The sequence below is a fragment of the Squalius cephalus genome (assembly GCF_949319135.1).
Source record: "Squalius cephalus genome assembly, chromosome: 13".
Taxonomy (NCBI): Eukaryota; Metazoa; Chordata; class Actinopteri; order Cypriniformes; family Leuciscidae; genus Squalius; species Squalius cephalus.
This window is the reverse complement of record NC_137134.1, coordinates 21,242,288-21,259,142: the sequence shown is the minus strand read 5'-3', so window position 1 is coordinate 21,259,142 and position 16,855 is coordinate 21,242,288. Positions and strand designations below refer to the sequence as shown.

General features: G+C 38.0%; 1 protein-coding gene across 4 annotated transcripts in view; it reads right to left on the bottom strand.

Moving 5' to 3' along the window:
• cdc14ab (cell division cycle 14Ab) overlaps nucleotides 1–16,855 on the bottom strand; it is a 47,258-nt gene that overhangs the window by 23,875 nt on the left and 6,528 nt on the right. For 2 of the 4 annotated variants that reach the window (XM_079889843.1, XM_079889840.1), the window contains exons 1-6: nucleotides 16,309–16,855; nucleotides 15,288–15,378; nucleotides 14,623–14,698; nucleotides 12,065–12,112; nucleotides 9,836–9,928; nucleotides 6,308–6,387 (exon numbers count right to left, since the gene is read on the bottom strand). The exon at nucleotides 16,309–16,855 is cut by the window's right edge. In XM_079889843.1, the coding sequence (XP_079745969.1) occupies nucleotides 6,308–6,387; nucleotides 9,836–9,928; nucleotides 12,065–12,112; nucleotides 14,623–14,698; nucleotides 15,288–15,378; nucleotides 16,309–16,405 (485 nt within the window). In that variant the 5' untranslated portion in view covers nucleotides 16,406–16,855. The remainder of the gene's footprint in view (nucleotides 1–6,307; nucleotides 6,388–9,835; nucleotides 9,929–12,064; nucleotides 12,113–14,622; nucleotides 14,699–15,287; nucleotides 15,379–16,308) is intronic. The other 2 variants (XM_079889841.1, XM_079889842.1) reach the window with 2 other exon arrangements.

Genomic DNA, 16,855 nt, shown 5'->3' with positions numbered 1-16,855 from the left:
AGAAAAAAAGGCAGCATGTTAAAATTGCGTGTGTGTATTCACACAAGATACAATCTACCAATAAAAAATAAACACCCACAAGAATATAAACAGGAATATAATAGAGTCATGTTATGTGGAAAGAAACAGGAACACAGACACTGATTTTAAACTGCAGCTTTCGGCTCTGCAGCTTTCATCCAGAGTAAACCATAACCTGCCCATGAATACAAGTAACTGGGTCAGGGCCTTTGTGTTTGGATGTGGGAGAGAAGGTAAAGCGACATGCGAGACTGTGTTGGCTTTTGTCGTCTGTGTTCTCAAAGAAAGAAAACCTTGCAGGTGAAAGTGTACATGTGGGTCTCCAACAACACGATGGGTTACATCTCCAGGATCAAGGCGAAATCAATGTCATGAACCAGCCTGTTTTGATCACGTATATGAGGAAGTCCAATTTAGGTTTGTTTGTATACCTAAAATAATGTCATTGGGTCAAGGGAAGAGAGGGTTGAAATAAAATACCCAATGCACAACCCCTTTCCTAATGCACGTCAAGGAACAGGCTCTTTGTGCCTACTTAAATTGAGTTTTGCATTATGCATGCACTTAATTTGCTGTTTATGATGCAGGCTGGGTTGCATAAAAAGTGGGTCAGTGTTCTGCTGGGATCCTTTCATTAGTCTCCCAGTGTGCCTCAATGGAAAGTATCATGCTCCATTCACCCACACATACAACACGTACTTCACCATATCACACATGCATGCTCATAACTCCCAGAAGAGGGCATGAGATCTCGTGTATTGGTCCACTACTTCAAGGTAACCACAAAAAATTATTAAAATGGACTTGATAAGTATGCCATTAGTAGGTTGATTTCTTCAAAACACTGTGGTTAAATGTTGGTGCCATGATGGCTTTCAAAGAAACATTTCCATTAGGGCTGCACGATTAATCGAATTTAAACAGCACGCATAAAAAAAATAAAAAAAAATTCATAATCGCAATCAGCCAAATCGGTTTAAGCACGATTTCATGTTAATTGTTATACTTGTCCTGATTTCCATTATAACTTAACCCCAGTTTTCTTCTAAAGGGGAATATTGAGAGTACCTTGCTCAAGGAAAAACAGTGATGGTTTTCAACCGGAAACCAGCACAGATGTTTAACCACCACTAGGCTATACCACCACCAACTCAAACATGAAGAGAAAAACACTAAGAAAACAATGTCATGTTATGTTATAAAAATGTATTTAACAAAATGGAGACAAGGAGAAAACCCAGGCAAGTTTCCAACAGAGCTTTGAAGAAAAATGTCTTTTGTTCACACAATTATATGTACCATATACCGACAACAGGAACCAAAAACAGCTGGAGATTTTCCCACCAGCCAGAGGCTCATTCATCTTCCTTTCCACAGTACAGAGAAATGTTGTGCCAATCGATCTGGCTGTAGAAACTGCAGCTCGCTGGCACCAATTATAGACTAACATCCTGAGGATTATGTAATGTCTCACCTCCGTTACTGGAGGCCAGGAATTAGACAAACCTCATTCAAAAACAGCCCATCATCAAGTAATTAGTCATTTAGTAGATGTTTTCAAAACATTGCAAGTGACTTGCAATACATTACAATGAAAGTCCCACCACAGAGTAGCCAAAAGGTCAAGTGCCTTGCACAAGGGCACATTGGTTTTGCCCCTTGTGGGGTCTGGAACTTTCGGTTATCAGCCCAGAATTTAAATCCATAGACTAGACAATCAGATGGACAGTTTTGGCTAAACAAGCAATTATACAGGCTCAAGAGCTGTTCCTATAAGGGGCAAGTCAGACAATTCTATCTCACGGAATGCATCAACCGTAATTAGTTTCTCCAACAAAGAAGGTATCGGACAGGGGGTTGGTCACAGCATTCACATATAAATCTGCATATACAGTCTTAGGCTGGGTTTAAAAGGCTGGGATAAGCAGAGCTGTTAAGCACAGGGTGTGTCCTGGGCAAGCACTGTAGAGGAGCAAAGCAGGACAAGCTTACAGATGCCAAAACCTGAAGTAGCACATAAGTGTCGTTACGTAATCATCACCGTGGACATGATTTGTTATAGCAAATAAAGATTTACAGCCAAGGCAGTGGCCTCTGTAATCATTTCAGGTCAAAGTTCCTCTGAGTCTTAGTAGGCTGGGTAACTTCATGATTTAAATATGATTTATTAAGTCTAAAAGCTTTCAGCATGCACCGCAACTTGGCAAGACAGATCAAGAGCTGAAAGAAGAAATAAAAGGGCAATGAAAGCCCAAGGGAGGAACTCTGATTGGATTTCCTAGGTCGATCCTAGCACTGGTGGGAAAACGGACATGACAGGATTTTATGCAAGGTCTTGATGGGGAAATGTGACAGTGATCGAATGAGGAAGGAATACATGAGTTTAGTTTAAATTTGGCAAACACATGCAGTGGTGAAACTAAAAAAAAAAAAAAAAAAAAAAAACAGGAAACCCACCCTTCCTTGTAGAGAACTGGGTGGAGATCCTCAATGAGAGCCAAAAGACTATATTATTTAAACATTATTCATCTAGATTAGTTGGGCCTACACACAGCAAGATCAGTTCAAATCGACAATTAAAACTACCAGATCTTGCCGCACAGGGCAGAGTGGAACTTGGTAACTTCCTCTGCGAGACTGCCACTGCTTTTCTCTTAGAATTACCAAATATTTGGGCAGACAGGGAAAAATTCTTCACTGTTCTTACATAATGGGTGAGCAATGTCAAGGTCTAAATTATTCATCCAAAACTGAAGCTCTCCATCCGGGGCACTAGAGCACAGTCTCCAAACCTGAACAACAAACCCACACCAGCTGAACTTGGTTTTCAACTTGAACTTGAATTTTCAAGTTACTTCAAATGTCGTTCTAAAAATATATTGCTTGAAGACAACTTCAGGTCATGTTGTGCATTCCATTATTGGGTGGATACTTGTTGATTATGCAAGTTTCTTTCTATGTAGGACTTGGTGTGAGAAAATACTCTGCAACCAAGATCAATGTGCAGATATTTTGGTCGGATAGCAAGCATTTGCTTACGCAAGATGGATCAAAACCATACTTTCTAGCCACAATGATCCAGAATAGATCAGCCAAAGGTCAGGTTCACAGTTAAAAATAGTAGACAACCAAAATCCATTCAAGCCTGGAACAAGTAAAATGTAACTGAAGAGATCCTTTCATTTGAACTTTGTAGCACTTCATGTTATTATTTTCAGAATTACACATACCTTTTCATCCAACAACCTCATGTAGTTTCTTCCTCTGGTACTCAAACATGGGTCTCACACACAGCTTCCCTTTATTGAATGGTATGGCCCATTCATTGTTTCCCATCAGGAACCCCGTTCCCTCTCATAAACAACACAACTATTTACTTTCTGAATTAACCAATTGCTAAGCATTACATAACCATGTCGCACTGTTTGTCTCCACGAGTGGCATGGCTACAGCAGCCAAGTGGGGGGCACACTGACAAAGCGCTTTTCTTCCCTTGCGCAGCTACACTGCTGCTAACAATCACATCTTTGTGGAGAAACAAGGGTCCAATCAACCTTCAAGATAGACAGGACGGCAAACAGAGTGGAAGAAGTGCCATAAGAGGCACGACTACTAAACATACCGCAGGATTTCATACTCAATGAATGGTTTTGGGGACCAGTAGACCGATGTGTCTTGAGTCTTAGTAATTTAAGCTTTTACTTTACCACATATCAAAATCCTGCCCTAACCAGGTCCATAAAACAAGTGTACCGTCCATGTTACAATTTCAGGTATACAATAAGCACAACAAAACTGACTGAAATAGTTTAATTCCATTAATATGGAATAATGGTTGTCCTAGATGCCACTGAACATTAAACATAATAGGGAAGACACAGTAAATAATTGCTTCCCTACAAGTGTAGACAAGCCCAAGGAGCAGTTATGGTTTTATAAATCTTAAAAACTTAAAATAATTGTGATGACTAAGTGATTAATAAGTGCCTTGCCTTTTCCTTTTCAACATATACAAGGCATAATTTCATAAGCAAACATTTTATTTAATAAAATGAAATCATTTTGCACACCTCAAGATAAACACTGAATAAATGCTATATATATTTAATAAATACTTATTTTTAAATGGGAAAAATTTTAATTAATTCAAAACAAACTTTTTATAATTCAGAACGTCAACATTTTTTGAGAATAGCTCAACTGTTACTCAAAAAAGAAGTGTTAAAGGATAATCTCTCAAAAAGTAAACTGCGCAAGAGCATTTGAACTAATTCCCACAAAGAGGGGAAAAAACAATAGATGTGTTGACTAATAAACACACCAATGAATAATGTAATTCTTTTAGTTTAAATTGTTTCACAGACCAGTGATGGTCAATGAGTAAAAGGTTTTTCCTTGATGACAAGTATGAAAGTATGTGTTCTGAAGAAGAGCAAAGGGGGATTTTGGCCTTCTGGGAAAAGCACTAATAACTGCACAGTAAAACAAATCTGCTGTTTCCTGTTAGCATCCAGTGACTGACATTTCCAAACTGTTTGAAGGCCAGAGCTAATCTATACCGGATGCACTTACAGCACATCTCAGAAAGTACAGATATATGGCCTGTTCCATACATTTATAAACCCTTGGCTAAAAGCACCATGGGACTGCACTGAAGATCGCAGATTCAGAAAATGAAGGCCTCTTCACTATTCAGTGTATACAGCCCCGAATCATTAGCCAACGAGAGTCCACTACAACAATGAGCATTTCTGTTCGATGAGGCCAAGGGTCACCCTGCCTTTCTTGTTGTCCATCATTATATATGCATGCATAACAGAATCTGCAGCTATGCGCTTGGACTGGGTGAACTTTAAGACTTTTGTGTTTCTGGGTCAGTGAATAGGGAGGACAGGGCCACTCAAATCTCATCTGGTGGCCACAAACAGCCAAGAGGATTGACTAGCCCAGAATACTAACTACATGGTAATAAAAAAAATTGAGAATTTGTTTTAAAAGAAGGACAGTGTTTTAGGAGAAGGCAATAATATCTCCATGGGAGTTCCTTGTCATTTTAGGAAACAGCTTGGAGCCACAACTGGCATCTAAAGACCAGGACATACCAAGTTAGACTTAGTTTTTTCAGCATGTTGAATCGGCATCGGGCAGTCGGTGAGAGAGAGAACTCTGATTGGCTTAGCGAATGAGTGCACGAGAATAAAAGCGAAAGTGATGAAAGTGAACAAAGAAGTCAAGACGGCACAGATAGAAGGCTGTTTACATCATCTTACCTGAGCCATCAAATGCCCGAATATTTTCATAATAACATGAGCCGATTGTAACGAAGATCGAGGAACGAAGTGATCAGCGTGATTGGTATTCAAAATGGTAAGCAAGCACTGCTTCGTTTACGGTTAGTTTATCTGCAGTCCAAGTTTCAGTTTCCCTTTTTTAGACTATTGATATCTGCTGATATAGACAGATATTTACTTACACACAGGCGCAGAACGCACACTCGCCTTAAGTCCTTTTGGTGTGTTCAAGCGCAGCTTTTTGTCCGAGATGCAGCCGAGGAAAGGCGACAACACAGTCAGCATTCATCGCCGCTAGTCGGCTTAACAGGTGGTGAAATAACAGAACCGCAGTCTCACAGGCACAAATCCACAACTTACGTCTTGCGTATAGTGTGACAGGAAAAACAGACTTGCACTAAGTGTGGAGAATTATTTATTGGAAGGTTACTGTTGTATAATTGTTGTTTTTAAAAGCCAACACCATTACTCAACAAGAAGACCCCATTCACAACAAAATCTTCCCTTTGACTCATTCACAAGTCAGACATTGCAGATTACCAGTCTAGAACCTGCCACAGAAGGGTTTCCTAATACTTAAGGGCACTCAGCCTTATGTATGGTGGTCAGCTCAAAGGTTTAAACGTCCTGTCCTTTGCAACAGTTTTGAACCGAGTCCAGAATTCAGCTCAAGAGAAGGGATTACATGAGTGCGCTGACCCGGCTGGACTCCGTAATCCCAAATTTATAGACAGAGATGTCAACCGGTAGGAGCAATATAAATCTAACCCTGCTGCAATTATGAGCATCACAATATAGATGTCAGCTTCATGACTTGCAAAAAAATGGCCATGCTGTTTTTCCACTTTCCCTGTTTATTTATCTGGGCAAAGAATATATTTCATGCGAAATCAGATTAAAACGCAACGTGCGATAAGTTTTTTTTTTTAAGGAGAACTACACATAGCCAAGTACATTCCCATGTTGCAGATGAAGTGGATATGAGGCCGTCTTACCTGAAGGGAAGATATGAGGCATTGGAGCCTGAAATCAGGGCTCTGTAGGCTTCCTCTGGTGTTTTCTTCAGGTAAATCACCTGAGACAGGAAACAGGAACAGGAAATGACATTAGTGCACTAGAAAAGCAGCTTAATAGTAATGCTTGGAATTCATTTTATAGACTTTAACACCAGCGTTAACTAAAACTAATACAAATTGTTTCCTGTAATTGAAATAAAATCTAAATATTAGTTCCCAACTGCCTACTCATTCGTTTTTCCTATCCATGTCTGTACATGTTCAAATACACAAATGTACTTTCAGGAAAGTGATGTTTAGGCAGAATGTGTCACACAGATGAGATGCTGTGGCTCAGCACAATGGGGCCCTTCTTAAGTTGGGACGACTTGTCACGGCACAGTGCGGCAGTCACAAACACAGACTTGCTGAAGTGACGAGTTTTAGCGGTCATCTATTCCCTTCATCCATGCCAATCCCTCTTGACATCACAGAGAGAAAGAGCTCTATAATAAGATCTCTGCTCACTCCTTAAACATTTCTGTGGCTTGGTGTCAGAATGCAGCAGGGAAGTGCCAACAAGAAAAAGAAAGCATGTGAACCTCAACGCTGTCCAACATGCATAAAATACAGAAAAGGGGATAGTTCAGCCTAAAAAAAAAATGTAATTTACTGACATACTCATTATTTTGGATGTGGAAGACAAATTAAGAAAATTTGAAGGTTGTGCTAATTGCTCTTTTCTATGCAAATACAATAAATGGAAACTAATTTCAGCGCTTCAAAAATGCAAACAATAATTAAAATATTAAATATTCACTGAATATTTTCTATTCCATTTGCAAAATCATTCAGACTAACTTTATAAACTGCACCAATTGATTAATTGAAAAGATTTGACTCACAAGAATGATTTATTCACAAATCTGACATTTTGCTACTTGCAAATGTGATTTTCTGTAAATAACTACCGTATTTTCCGGAAAATAAGTCAAAATTGGACTTTTGAGATTTAAAAACAATTAAATAAATAGATAAGTTGCAGTGTCCAAATCACATTTTACTATTAGAAATACATGTAAAATAGTTACCCTTTAAATGTAACAATATTCAGAATAGAACAAGAATGAAAAACATAAGTATAAAAAAGAGATTTACTGAATGAAACAAACCTAAACGAGTGGGAAATGAAAAACGCAACTTTTATTCCAAAAATTTTTTATAATATAATAATTATAATAATTTACCACTTTGTGATACTTTTTTTGGCACTTTTGCATCTTATGAAGCTTGGCAGCCTTAGTCCTCACTTATTGTGATTGTATGGAAAAGAGCAACCTGCAGACTCTTCAAAATATCATCTTTTTGTTCTACAGAAGGAAATCAGTCACACAGGTTTGGAACAACGTAAATGCATATTTTTTGCATAAACTAATCTTAAGCTCTCCAGTACTTGACAACATAAAAGACAAACTAGGAGAGAGTTCAACTGACTGTTTGTGAAGGCTGTATTTGTTCAACAGGAGGCCAGAGCTGTATCATTTCTGAACAAGCTCATGAAATATGCACCAACAAACAATTAGCTGAACAGTTCAGGAGATTAAGTTCAGTCCCATGAGAAGGGTCAGCACTTGTTTGTTTGTGTTGCGCCCTACTGTCCCATGTGACCCAGAGAAACGATGGAAGATCTTGGCCCCAGCTGTTCAACCAATAATCTCCTTCATATGATAAAACTGGGTCATCTACTGTAGGGCAGATCAGCAGCAAACATCTGCACTTGCCAGAAACACACATCCCACACAAGCCTGGATCAATAAAAACCTACTTACAGAAGATTCACTGCAAGTAGAAAGACAATTTACATTGACAGCACATCCATGCACGCAAAGAGTGATAGGCAAGCCCACGCTGAGAAGAAACAACGGTTTTGTGCAGTTTGGAGATGATCACAGTAGTATATGAGAGAATCATCTAAAACATCCATCTTGAGCACATTACAGTAGAGAATCCGCATGATTTGACAGCAGTCTCCAGAGGTTGGGTTTTATGAAGGTAGCTAAAATGAGTTTCCATTTAAGACAACTAAATTAAGACCAGGATCAGGGTTCAGACTAAATTTAGACTGAAAGGGTAAATGTGACCATTCCTAGTAGACAGATTTTGAGGAAGTACACCAACTTTGAGAGGCATTTGCAAGATAATTAGAATTGCAAAGACCAGGTTTGCAAGGAAAGAAGAAAATAATATCCATGTGTTTTGCATTAACATTCACAATCTTAATGATTAAATAGTGTCAATAATATATACATTTAATTTATTTAAAATAAATGAAAAATAAAAAGGGGGGTAATCACATTTGGGACACATTTAACAGCAGTGTGAATGTAGCTAAATAGTCTCTGTAGATAGAGAACCAAAAAATATAAGTGAAAATAATATACAAATATAACATTCAACACAGGATTTATGGTGGCATGCAGCCATTGCATCACAACAGTCCGAAATCAGATTATACAAAAAGCCAGATTATAACTCTTCATGGCCCTCTTCCAATGGGAAGCAAGGGAACATCGGAACCCCCCTCTTTGGATAGCCCAGGATAAGAAAAAAAGGATGCTGATATTGTATAACACCATCACCCTTTTCAGTTCCCTAATATTTCAAATTACAGATCTAGAAGGAACAAGTTAACAGTGGCTTCTTTTGACGGAAACTAGAGAAGTATCTCTCATAACACTTCCTTTCCGTGTTGCCATTTAGGACTCATCAATATTCATGAGGAAAGAAGCGTTCTTATCTCCCAGGGCTTATGTCATTGTGAGACAGTAGCTGCTTTGTCAGTACAAATCAGCACAAATAAACTGAATATACTCGAGTAAGTGCATGCTATTAAAAAGAGGATTAAAATATCTGCAGAAAAATGGTGCCGTGACCCTTTAGAGAGCTCAGAAACTGTGGAGTCATTTACATTATCAGAATGGCACTGACCCACATTATAGCTGGCAGCTGTGACTTTTACAAAGCTAACGGTGCCATTTAAGTAATAAATCTGCCCGGACCGAAGTCATTCCTTGAGAGCTCCAGGAAGAGGAAAAGTGGAGATGCCCAGTGGCGCAATCGGCTGGCATCGCTTGTTCAATCATGGCGTTTCACAATGGCCACTGTGTACGTGGTGGGATAGATGAATGAATGCATTGGAACAGGACAAACTGGCACGCGAGTAAGTCAAGGACGTAGTTATTGTGCTGCCACAACGCGGGGGATGTACCAGTCAGTCAGCAGTCTGTCGCTCTCTCTGAGGGGGAGGCTGGAATGAGGACACTGGCAAACATCCGAGAAGACTTCATACTACATATGAATTTGCTGTCGATGCTGTGATGTGGGAGGATTGTTGATTTTGATGGAAACAGCTGAGCGGCTAATTTGCAGGGTCATGACAGATTCCGTCCTGGGCATGAATCCTCGAGACAGGCGAAAGTAATTAACGCCAGAGGAAGACAGAAGGACAGAAAGAGATGGGATACTCACAGCATAAGCACCGATGAGCACAGCAGCGTTAGCCCGTTTGCGCTGGTCAAAGCTGGTATAGTGAACAATCCTCTTTCTGGTCAGTGTAAACGACTGGAAACAAAAAACAAATCCATTACACTGCAAGCAAAGTACAAGAAAACATTTCAAATATGCAATTTATTTTAGATAGCTTGCATTACATCAACTGTTCAATGTAGTTTAAATTACAGAAAAATTTATGAAAATGAATTACAAATTGCATAAGATAAATAAAAAGATCAACAGTTACTTTCCAGTAAGTTTCCATATAAAAACAACATTTACATCAATCATTAAAGTTTTCATTTAAAGCATTTTATCACAAAACGGCATTACTCGTTAAATGACATTTTAAAGAAACAAAACAAAAAATCAATCATTCAACATGGTTTTCATTAAAATAGTATTTAGAAAGAAACTCAATATAAATTATATAAAGACTTCTTTAAAATGCTATTATAAAAAACAAAATTATCAATCACTGCATCAAACTTCTTTTTTGTTATGTGAACATGATGGAAAAAGAGAACTGCATCATGGCGTTAAACTTGTTGGTTTGTCTTAATTAAAAATTTAAATCTTGGTTAATGTAAAAGTCACTTCAAACCCATTTACAGTTAAAATGACTGGTTAGATGTTAGGGAAACAGGTTGTGAGAATCTCATTAGCGGATATCTCAGTACCAATAAATTCCACACACTTAAAAACACATTTTTTCCTGCTTAAACTAGCTTGAGGTGTATTCTGGATAACTCAATTGAGTGTCTTTACCATGAGGGAATTTGGAGACAGATGCTGCCACATCTGCCCCAGCTGCTGCAGTAACGCACAGGGAGGTGCTGCAGGTGAGCCAAAATGTGCACGCGAGAGGCAGCGTGTAGCTGCTAAAAGGCAACTCATGTACAGGCACACACCAAAAGCTTCAGAATAATCTGTGCTAGATCTGAGCTGAACTGAAAAGCCCTCAAAGCATCTGTTCCTGTGCCACTCTTTGTCAGGGGTGGAATAACAGTGAAATCAAACTGCCGGGACAACAAATGAGGATTCAAACTTGTCCACCTACAATCCACCCCCAAAGAAAAAGAGATATACACCGAAGTCAAAACTAAGAAAAGGAATTTTCCAAAGCTTTATAAGCTGAGAGCTCAACCTTTTTAACAGGAGAACCTCTTTAAAAATTTGACTAATTTTTTAGCATAAATATTCAGAAATTCATCCAAGTTTAATCAATAACCAAGACAACACTGAAATTCAAGTGAAGATCTAGAGGTCATCTTTCATAGTAACAGGGTTGAACTATTTAATCTTTTCCAAGGTAAATAAATAAGCAAAACAATATTAAATGCAAACTAGTTTGGAATGTGAAGATAGAGGTCTTCTTTTCTCAGATTCATAGTAACAGGGTTGAAGCCTTTTATCTTTCCATGTTGAATCAATAAGCAAGACAACACTGAAAGTCAAGTGAAGATCTAGAGGTCACCTTTTCTCACAGAGTCATAGTAACAGGGTTGAACCCTTTCATCTTTCTGAGGCAACTCAATAAGCAAAACAATACTGAATGCAAACTAGTTTGGAAAGTGAAAATATAGAGATAATCTTTTTAGAGTCATAGCAACAGGGCTGAAACCTTTCAAGTTAATTCGATAAGCAAAACAATATCGAATGTCAACTAGTTTGAAGATCTTTTTCCTTTCTCTAGCCATTCTCAAACAGGTCATCTGTTCTCACAGAGTTGAACCCTTTTTACTTTCCAGGCAAAACAAGGTTAGCAATCACCCAGCAAGGTCATTTTCTTTTAAAATAGCAACATCCACATGCAGGAGGTGGTTATGCTAGTTTGAACAACTCAAAAACTCTCAAGATTGACAGTGGTTTTTTTTTTTTTTAAATCAGATTGTGTTTCGAAAGCACCAACTTGAGATTGCAAAAGCTCTGCTCAGCAATGCTAGAAAGCTGATCTGATGAGAACCAGATATTACTAGAACAGATACTACCAAAGCTTCCCTTCTGCTGCTATGTGGTTCCTGCAGCCTACAACCAATCATACAGGCCCAAAACCAGTGACATTAGAAAAAAAAAAAGTTATCTCTAAGGAAACAACTTGTAAATTAGAAACAGGCAGGGACATTCACATGTGGTTGGATGGGTGTGGACGTAGTGAAAGTGGTTAGGAAGAAAACACATCATGCCTTTACCACGGGACTTTACCTTTAACATTCCACAACATGAACACATGAGAGAACTACACCTTGCCAGCTTCAGAAACACAGAACAAACACAAAGATAAAATGGTTGATTATTCAAACACCTTCCTTTACCTTAGACAGATGCTTAAAGAGGAGAATGGACATGTCAGCAGAATCAATCTACATGGACACTATTGTAGATTGATATAAACTTCTTGTGTGCTTTGGGGCTTCGTCCTCTTTGCTGACCTCTCAATATAGGTTAATTGGAAACTAAAGTCGGCGTTGTGTCGAGTTAACCGTTTTATGCTCCTGAAAGCTGATGAAACTCAACAACTACATTTCTAAACTCTGCTAAAAGAGAAGAATATTGTATCTAAGTTCCAAAACCAACCGAGCTTCCTAACTAGACTGCACATCTAGACAAAGGTACTTTTTCCAAAAGGCAGGTGGTTGGAATGGACTACTGAAGACACATTAGACAAAATATATAAGGTATGGTAGAACCACAAATATCCTTAGTGAAGAAGGTAATAACAGAATGCATTTCGGAAAGTTAAAAAAACTAAGGCGGCGAACAAAAGAAATGTTAATAATAAGTGCACTTATTTAATTTAAAACAGAATATTGCTAGCAAACGTTGTGCTGTTAGCTTAGCAATACGCTAATGTAAATCATTTTGAGAGGCACACAGAGGTTCCGCCTATGTAGTGTTCCAAATCAGTCACCATGGGGTTTCATTCCAGTTAAGATGCTACCTTAGAAGGTAGCTGCCTATGTAGTTAGTAGCAAGCAAGGCAGCTCACTAGGTTTTGGAAAGCAACTAGTAAAAACCCAAATTAAGTACCTAATGCTACTTGCCCCCAACCTAACATCACCCTTTAAAAAGTGTCTATATTTGCAATCGAATGGAAAATTGGGAGTTGATAGATTGGGAAGGATCCTATGCCCCTCCCCATCACAAGTGATGCATGCAGAGCAGTACTCGAACATCCAATCCTCCTCCATAAATCCTTAGGACACGCATGAACCATATGGCAAGGCCAATGCCAGTGGCTGCTGCTAAAGTCTGGATACGGGAAAAAGGTCACGTCTAATCCCAACATTTGTTTGCATCTGATAGAAGCGAGGATCAGGCCTTAGAGATCAAGAATGGTTACATAACAAGAAACTCACTTTCTCAGCAGACCGTGAGCACAGAGACCGATGAATACCTTGCTGATATCCTGTTAAGTTCCATGACAATTACAAGAAAAAGTTGGACTTGAATAGTGAAACTTTGGCCTACTGTTTCAATCCCCAAAGTGAACAAGATCCACCACTGTGCAAGGCACTTAACTTAACCCTTGGCTACACTTGGGGAAGATTGTCCCTGAATAGCATTTAGATAAAAGCGACAACTAAATGACTACTTACTAAACCTCTGGATAAAGACTGAACTTAAAGACTCGAAGAGGTTGAGAGAAATTACTAAGCAGTTTATTGGTGTAACGCAATGTGCCAATGTCCATCTGGCATTAATTTAATTAATTGACTGGTTTTATATAGTATAATTGTGGATTAAAGGAATAGTTCGGGTTCAGTACAAGTCAAGTGCAACCGACAATGTTAATTACGACAAAAAGTAATTTCAACTTGTCCCTCTTTTCTTAAAAAAAAAGCAAAAATGGAAGTGAGAAACTTAACTTTTGGCCAATTTTTGAAATGTGAAGAAATGTAGTTGAAATTAAGCTTTTGATTTTATCAAAGCACTTCTATTAATTGTACTGTTAAAACCGGTGTATTTTTTTGAGCAGTAAAACAGTTTAAATCGTTTTTACAGTCATTGTAGGGTTTACTTGCTTTGTCAAGGCAACAAAGTTGTAAAATTGGATAACTCCACACAGAAAAGGCTAGTGATTATTTTATATTAATCATTTACAAATTCTCATTCATTTACATTGTAAGCTAGTTGTAATCTTTATTTTTTGCTCTCTTTTCTTTCTTTTTTTTTTTTCTTTTTTTTTTTAAGAAGAGTAGGGACAAGTGGATTTTTGTGGTAATCAGCATTACGCAAATGTACCAAACCAGAAATATTCCATAAAGAATAAATCTCTTCATGGCCTGAACTGCTGATCTGTATAAAGGCCCTGAGCCAAGAACATCCGGTGGTCTCAGGAGACACTCTCGGTCCACATTAAAATGCCAGAACAGGTGAGTCAAAGATTAAAAAAGACAGGAGGCACATGGCTAAAGACGCATGTGATATATCCTATTGAGTCTCTGGTCAAAGTCGCTTTTATTTAAAATGAGCACACGCGGTTTTGCCTTACAGACATGGCATAAAACGAGCTGATGACTTGATAAAGTGAGGGTTGAATGGAATGTTTTCTAACTGTAGCTGAAGTTCAATGCTGTGTCATTAAGTTTAAATTCCCATCCCATATTACAAACAAAGGAAACGTCAGCACATCGGACAGCCCAAAATATCCACCGAACGGGGTGTGAGTGCAAATTCCTCAGATTTTTTTTTATTGTTATAGCTACATACTGCACATTCTTCAGGAGGAACGTAATAAATCAAGCAGGTGTTTGACTCACCTTGAGCTTTTTGCTGAGTTTACAGCAGTATCTGTACAGCATTGCAAGGTTGAGGGGTCCAAAATCGGCATAAAAGCTATAAAAACAAAAGAACAATATCATGAAACTTCATCGTTTAATGAAGAAAATAATTCATACATTTATTTGAGAAGTTAACTATGGCTCAGGCTAATGGGGCCCCGGGGCCTCTGACTGTACTCCATCTGGGGCCAAAACACCAAGAAACAAGCCACTGTAGGTGTTAAACTGACATAGACAAAAAGTTGTTGTCTCTTTTGGAATGTACTATGGATATGGTGAAATCATTCTTGTAATTTCAAATATAAATAATAAAGTTGTACTTTTTTGTATCTGGACATTATATTTTGCAATTATAAGAAGATGGGCCCTCAAAACAGACCATATTTCATCTTTAGAAGTCAGTCTCAAAAACTCTTTTCTGTCCAAATGATGTGAAGAACATCAGTTCCATTTTTCACTAATCCCCCCACATCCGGAAATTTTAAATTAAAGATTGACAGATCCATTATGGAACGCTGGAGATAAAAATGCAACTTTTACTAAAGGATGCATTTGATTAAAGAGTTATGTAACAGACTGTGGAACCATTTCTCGCCTGCTGGGGGTTTTGGCTTTGAAAGATGACTGAGGGAGGGAAAACTCACTTTTCGTACACAAACTCCTCATCCGTGCTAAAGTAATGCGTATTTGCAGTGCTTTTCGGCTTACTCCTTAAGGTTGCAAAATAGAGTCGATCTGAAAAAAGAGAGAAAAAAAATACACATGGTCAATTAAACAAGCTGGTACAGTTATAAAACAACTATTAATACTCTTCAGAGATAAGGTTTTATCATCAGATTATTGGCTTGGGCTTAATCATGTGAAACAATGGACTTATCCAATGGACTGTAGCTTTAAATACACTAAAAAACGAGATGTGAATTATCACATTACTTGAACTTTAGTTATTCCAAAGTTATTTCTCACCAGATTTGACAAAAATAGGTATCTCCACAAATCTAATCCACATGGGTCATTAAATGAAGCGAGTGATTTTACATGTTCTATCAAATAAAGGATGTCTTTAAGCATAAATGTAGGTGTAAAGTGCATTGTGCCAATTGAAAAATTCAATATAAGTAACAGAATAACAGTGTTGACGGTTTTTAGCCATTTCGAGTCGTGCTTTAGGACACTACAAAGTGTTTATTAGTAATAGACTATAATATTACAATATATACATTTTCAATAATCAGCCTTTACAAAATCAAGTTAACAGGGTTGACTATTTAAGAATGTCCTCTATTAAAAAAAGATGAGACACTTGTCTTCAATGAGATGCTGTCATAATAAAGTTTTGAATTTCATTTTAGTAAAAAAGTTAAAATAGTTGGAAATGGTGTTCATGGTAACAGGGTTGATGCATTACCTATAGGAAATTATATATAGTTAAATACTAAAAAAATATATGTTTTAATAAAGCATTTTTCACGCAAATATTATATAAAAAAAATAATTGGAAAACAAACAAATACATAATAAGTTAATAAGAAATATCTACAGCAACACAGAAAAAGTTGGTGTCAGAAAATGGTTTACACACACACACACACCCAACTACCTATCTGATGATGGCAACACAATGAATCAAAGTTATTCATAAAATCCTCTGAAGCTTATACTTACCTTTAATAAACTCCGAAGCACCTATTAAATCATAATCGTCAGCCATTTTAAATAAGGTTGTGAGTATCGCGGAATGTTTTAAGTTGTCTAGAGTCATCGACGCAGCGCGAGTGAGGCGCTGCTACTTCTAAAGGAAAAACAAACTAACGTAACTGCTGGTTTAAACTCCGTTTCCTCTCAGCGATGCCACTTCTCTCTTAACTGATGATGGCGCAAATATTCCGAGTGGCTCAAGAACAAAAAAAAACCCAATGAAATGTGTAAATAAGGCACTTGAATCTTGTGGCATTCTACCACGCGTAAAATGTGAAGAAAAAATCTGCAACTGTTAAAACAACTCAAGGTGCGTCATTTCGGCATCGCGAATCCCGCGTAAAAGTACGTGAATGATCAGCACCGGAGTCTTTTTTTCTCTCGCGTGAGCCGTCAAACCAGCATTCGTCGTATTATATATCCGTTTTCGCTTCAAACTGGGCAGATACGAGTCGCGAGCCTTTGCATGGTAACTCTGCCCTGGTCATTAGGTGGAAATCTTTCCCTTGCCATG